This window comes from Miscanthus floridulus, chromosome 7, assembly GCF_019320115.1.
Source record: "Miscanthus floridulus cultivar M001 chromosome 7, ASM1932011v1, whole genome shotgun sequence".
NCBI classification, from domain to species: domain Eukaryota; kingdom Viridiplantae; phylum Streptophyta; class Magnoliopsida; order Poales; family Poaceae; genus Miscanthus; species Miscanthus floridulus.
In genome coordinates, this window is record NC_089586.1 from 2,360,517 (window position 1) to 2,366,028 (window position 5,512).

General features: G+C 45.5%; 1 protein-coding gene across 1 annotated transcript; it reads left to right on the top strand.

Annotated features, from left to right (window-relative positions):
- Positions 1–260: 260 nt before the first annotated feature.
- LOC136462353 (prohibitin-3, mitochondrial-like) lies at positions 261–1,396 on the top strand. Its single transcript, XM_066461464.1, has one exon. The coding sequence runs from the start codon at positions 376–378 to the stop codon at positions 1,222–1,224; it is 849 nt and encodes a 282-aa protein (XP_066317561.1). The 5' UTR covers positions 261–375; the 3' UTR covers positions 1,225–1,396.
- The last annotated feature ends 4,116 nt before the right edge of the window (positions 1,397–5,512 follow it).

Here is a 5,512-nt window from a genome sequence, read left to right on the forward strand (position 1 = left end):
AATTTTATGTAAATTTACTCTTTTTTATTCAGTACAAATCTAGAATTGCTTTTCATTTTTAAGATTACAGCTTTATGGCCACCAAGATACCAGAACGCGGGCCTCCAAGGACACGCTGGCCCACAGTCCCCTAACCAACACGAGGCCCAATCGCAACAGGTGCAGTCCACATCGCTGCCGTCCACCAAACACGGCTGACTGGAACCTTCATCTTCTTCCCTGCCAAGAAAGGGGAGGAGATGCGGCGTCCCGTGCACGGCTTTAAAACCCCCCAGGTCACCACGCCGCCGAATCGAGACCCCAAACCAAACTACCAAAGGGAATTTCACCACCAACGAGCAATCCCCCACCACAAGTAAGATCAAGGAGGAGGCGATGTTAGGCGGTGGGCAGGCGGCGGTGTCGTTCCTCACGCGGATGGCGAAGGTGGCGGTGGGTTTGGGCGTGGCGGCGTCCGCGGCCACCACGTCCTTCTACACGGTGGACGGCGGGGAGCGCGCCGTCATCTTCGATCGCGTCCGCGGCGTGCTCCCGCATACGACGTCAGAGGGCACTCATTTCCTGGTCCCCATCCTTCAGAAGCCCTTCATCTTCGACATCCGCACTCGCCCTCACAGCTTCTCCTCCACCTCCGGCACCAAGGACCTCCAGATGGTCAACCTCACGCTCCGCGTCCTGTCGCGACCCGACGTCGAACACCTCCCGGACATCTTCAACTCCCTCGGCCTCGAGTACGACGAGAAGGTCCTCCCATCCATCGGCAACGAGGTGCTCAAGGCCGTCGTCGCGCAGTTCAACGCCGACCAGCTCCTCACCGAGCGTCCCCGCGTCTCCGCGCTCGTCTGCGAATCGCTCACCCAGCGCGCCCGCGAGTTCAACATCGTCCTCGACGACGTCGCCATCACCCACCTAGCCTACGGGCCGGAGTTCTCGCAGGCCGTCGAGAAGAAGCAGGTCGCGCAGCAGGAGGCCGAGCGCTCCAGGTTCCTCGTCGCGCGCGCCGAGCAGGAGAGGCGCGCCGCCATCGTCCGCGCCGAGGGCGAGAGCGAGGCCGCGCGCCTTATCTCCGAGGCCACGACCACTGCGGGCAACGGCCTGATCGAGCTCAGGAGGATCGAGGCGGCCAAGGAGATCGCCGGCGTGCTGGCGCGCACACCCAACGTCTCCTACATCCCCGCCGGCGACAATGGCCAGATGCTGCTCGGGCTTAACGCCGCCCGGTGAATGGATCGTCTCTTTCCCCGTAATTAGTTAGTGCCTTAGTGGCCTATTGAACTACTTCAGTAATTTCAGATGCATCTACTTAGTTATGGTTTTGTGGTACGATTCGATGCTGGGTAAAGATGGTGACATGCATTGCTCATAAAGTCCGGCAGATGGAGAATTTATCCAACAATTGTTCCATTTTATTGCCAGAATATTCTATCGTTATTGTGGTTTTGCTGATCTCTTGTTGGATGTGGCTTGTTGTCTGATCTATATGTTATTTAGTGCTGCTAGCGTTCTACCGTGTCTTGTTAATGTTACCAGTACTCAGCAAATCCACAACCATAACCAATCTGGACTGATAGACTGACAACCATATATATATATATATATATATATATATATATATATATATAGAACTACTATCCTGTAGCTGGCTACAGAATAACTTATTCGGTAGCCACTTTGAGTTATGATAATTACTATGTTAATTTACGAGATTATAGTAACTCCTTACTAAGTGGTTTAATATAATGTTATGGTAAATATCCCCATGTGTTATAGTAACCCAACTATCGTAAATATGTATTGACATTATGGTAAATTAGTATATAAAATTATAGTAAATGGAGGTGGCTACAGAATAACTTATTTTGTAGCCGACTACTGAATAGCCTCTCCCTATATATATATATATATATATATATAGGGAGAGGCTAATCTGTAGCTACCTACAGAATATCTAATTCTGTAGCCGGGTCATCCGACGCACCTGAGGCGCGACAACGCAGCGGACGTGCGCGGGGCTCCTGGCTCCCGCGGCTCCCAATCCGCATGGCTCGCCCAGTTACGCGAGCTGCGCATCACACTGATGATTCCGTTAAATCAGGCCCAGTAATAGATCAGCGACATGCATGCATCCTTGATTAGCGACGGACTTTTTTTCTACTTACCAAAATAAGCCTCCGTCCACAGTAAACGGCCACGTGCATGCATCATTGGCGTTCACGTGGACCTATATGCATACACGTTATGAAACGGCCACACCTTCAGAAATTACGAGAATAGTTTAATGTTTACGAGAATACATACGTATCCATAGAATCTTGAATGAGTTCTCGTATTTGTTTCGAAGATTACGAGAACACAACTTCTGAAATTACGAGAATTTTATATTGTATATCCCAAGCAGCAGTTTATATTACCAGAAAAATATTGCCTATAATTAGGATGTAAAATTGCCACAATTTGGCGTCTTGATGTTCCAACTCACTAGTTGGTAAAATGACGAGAATAATTTACAATGACGTAATTACGATAATTTTAGTGCCTAGGGACCTTATTTAGGATAGGGAGTTACCACAATTAGATGAAGATTTTCTGAAGGATCTAGTTACTATAAAGAGGTCAAATTGCAATAAAACCAGAAATACAATATTTATGATATTTTTGTTGGACAATTACCACAACTTCCTATCAAGATGCTATAAGAAAGCACTTACATTTCTAAAAAAAAAAAGAAACTACTTACAACATTTCAGAATATTGGAAATGATAATTAGGCTGTGGTGTTACATAAAATTGGCATGAAAGTGATTACATATTTCTCAAAAAACTTGAAAAAAATAGAAACAGTACATCGATCCATTTTTTCCATCAGAATGATGTCCACTCATTTGGAACGACTCTGGGACGATCAAGATCATGCCATGTGAGCCTCAGGTCCGGCTGGAAGCTTCTTAGTCAGCGTTCAGTGGGTGGTAAAAGCAAGTAGAAGTGCAGCTCTGACCCAAATTTGGGCCCCTTCTCGTGCATCTGTGGTGAATGAACATTAGAGCGAATAACACATCAGTGATTTACATTATAAGTTAACCAAGATACATGATAAATCATTAACAAGAACAAATGAATTTACTGTAACCTTGCCCCAAGTAACCACCAGAATTAATTCCGGTAGTTCAGTTCTGGTTTCTAGATCAAATCGATTTCAATCTGCTAGGGTGAAAAGTAGAAAACATCACTGTGAGAATGGAGGAATCACCAGCAAAATAAGAAAGCAAGCTTGTTATTTCAAACTGCAGGAGCAAGAAAAATTGATAGTTGAACCATCTACATGCAGGCTCGTCAATTGGTGGACACAGTTACCGTAACACAGACTTGGTTACTGGAAAGATCGATATGTTATTTTCGATAATTTTGTACCATAACAGTAACTAAGTTACAATATATTAGTAAAAAATACAGTAATTCCACAATGCTTTACGTCAAATTTTGAATACCATATGAATGAAATTATCGTAACTTCAGTATAAGTTACATAATATTTATGAGAATTGTGCTTACGGCAATACTAACAATATTTACAAGAATTTCACTAATAATATTTACGAGAATTCTATATTATGAATTTTCCTTCGACATAACTTACACTGGTATTTACGAGAAATGGGTACTATGAATATAAGTATTTACAAGAATTTTGGACTATGGTTGACGATAAAAATTAATAAGGATGATCGAAATTACCATATTGAAGGTAGGGAGCTACAAGAATTTAAGGTCATGGTATTCTGATGCTACTCAAATGAGGAGTCCAATAAGCTGTTAAGTAATTACACTAATTTGAATCAGTAATTTAGTTAGGGAGTAACCAAAATTTTGCATCAGATGAATCACTATAATCTATTCTGATTAGACTACCTTTGTAAATGAAAGAACAGTGAGATACAAGAATTTTTGAATGAACTACTCTTTATTCCTTTTGTACGAGTCATTACCAGTTCAGGCATAGGACCAATTTACTAGTAAGCTGTTCTATATCAAAAAGAGGAAAAGGCAACAATTACCTGCCATTGCGTGAAGACTATCAAGCACTGGTCCATCTCACTGCCTATCCACAAAATGTTTTCTTAAAAGATATATACAAGGACACCTGACAGACACCTCTTTAGTTCTATTTGTGATGGATGCTCAAGCGACCAACAGATCTACTAGAATAATAAAACAAAAATTACAATCTGCCCATAGGGTGAGGAGTAGAAAGAAAATACACAATGACAGAGTGATTAGTTACCAAGAAAAATCATAATGTAAACAACTACAGGATACTAATAATGTCTGAAGAATGGACAAACACGTGATTGCTTGAAATGTCTGAGCAGTAAATCGTGATAATTAGCATAAGGCAGCAATGCTTATTATCATAAGATTAATGTATACTGATTTAGTGCATACAATAGTTACGATATTTTATAGTAGAAACAAAGGAATTTACTAAACAAGGGATCTGACATTCAAGAATTTGGTTTAAAAAACAGCAAACCTGACACAACCTAAAATGGATAGGATTTACAAACCTACGCACTCTGGCTAATGTGGCCAATAGATCTGCAACAATAAACAATATTCCAATCTACGGGAGTCACCAACAGCTACCAAAATCAAGATGGCTAATCAGACAAATGGAATTAAATAAATGACTGACGAACAATTAATCAAGAAAGGAGCGCCTACAAGAGTCACGAACCTGAGGGCCGATGGACTGAAGTGGCTATGTGCGGATGCTCATGTGATGATCCTGTCCCGTATGTGCGGATGGCGGTACTGGAAACCCATAATCCATGAATCCAGCTTGGCAGTAAACCATACTCTTCGATCTGCACCAAGAGCACCTCATGCACATCAACATTGCCGTCTTCCTCAGAAAGGCCAGATCGGCAATCAACATACCGCTCGCGTGGGGTAGGTTGAGCTGGTGTCGGGTCCCCCGTCCACGCGAGGTAAGGCACCGCTGCTCGAGGACGCATCGCCGCTGGGGAGCCAATCCGCGCGGTGCGGGACGCGCCGACGCCGAGGGGGGTGGAGGAGGCACAACAGCCATGGGCTGCCGCCTGCGGAGAAGAAGGGGCACCGCCGGCAGCCACCATCTGCCGATCCGCATCAGATGCCACCGTCGGGCACACACCGCATCAGCCGTCGAGTGGAAGGCCGCCGCCACCACCATGGGAGGCCGGATCTGCTAGGGGAAGAGGCGGTCGCCGCCGATCTGGATCTCAGAAGAGATGGGGCCGGTGATGTAGGGGTCATTGCCGCCGGTGTGGTCGGGGTTGCGGAGGGCCCGTCCGAGCCCGGCGTCGCCTTCACAGGGTAGCGGCGCCAGATTTCTGGTTTCTGCGGTTCTTCTCGGAAGGGACAAGCGGCGTACACGGCAGGTCCACCGCTCAGCTGGCTCATCAGGTAATAGGGGACAAGCGGCGTACACGGTAGCTGCGGCAATCAGGGGATAGGGGAGGCGGGATGTAGCATC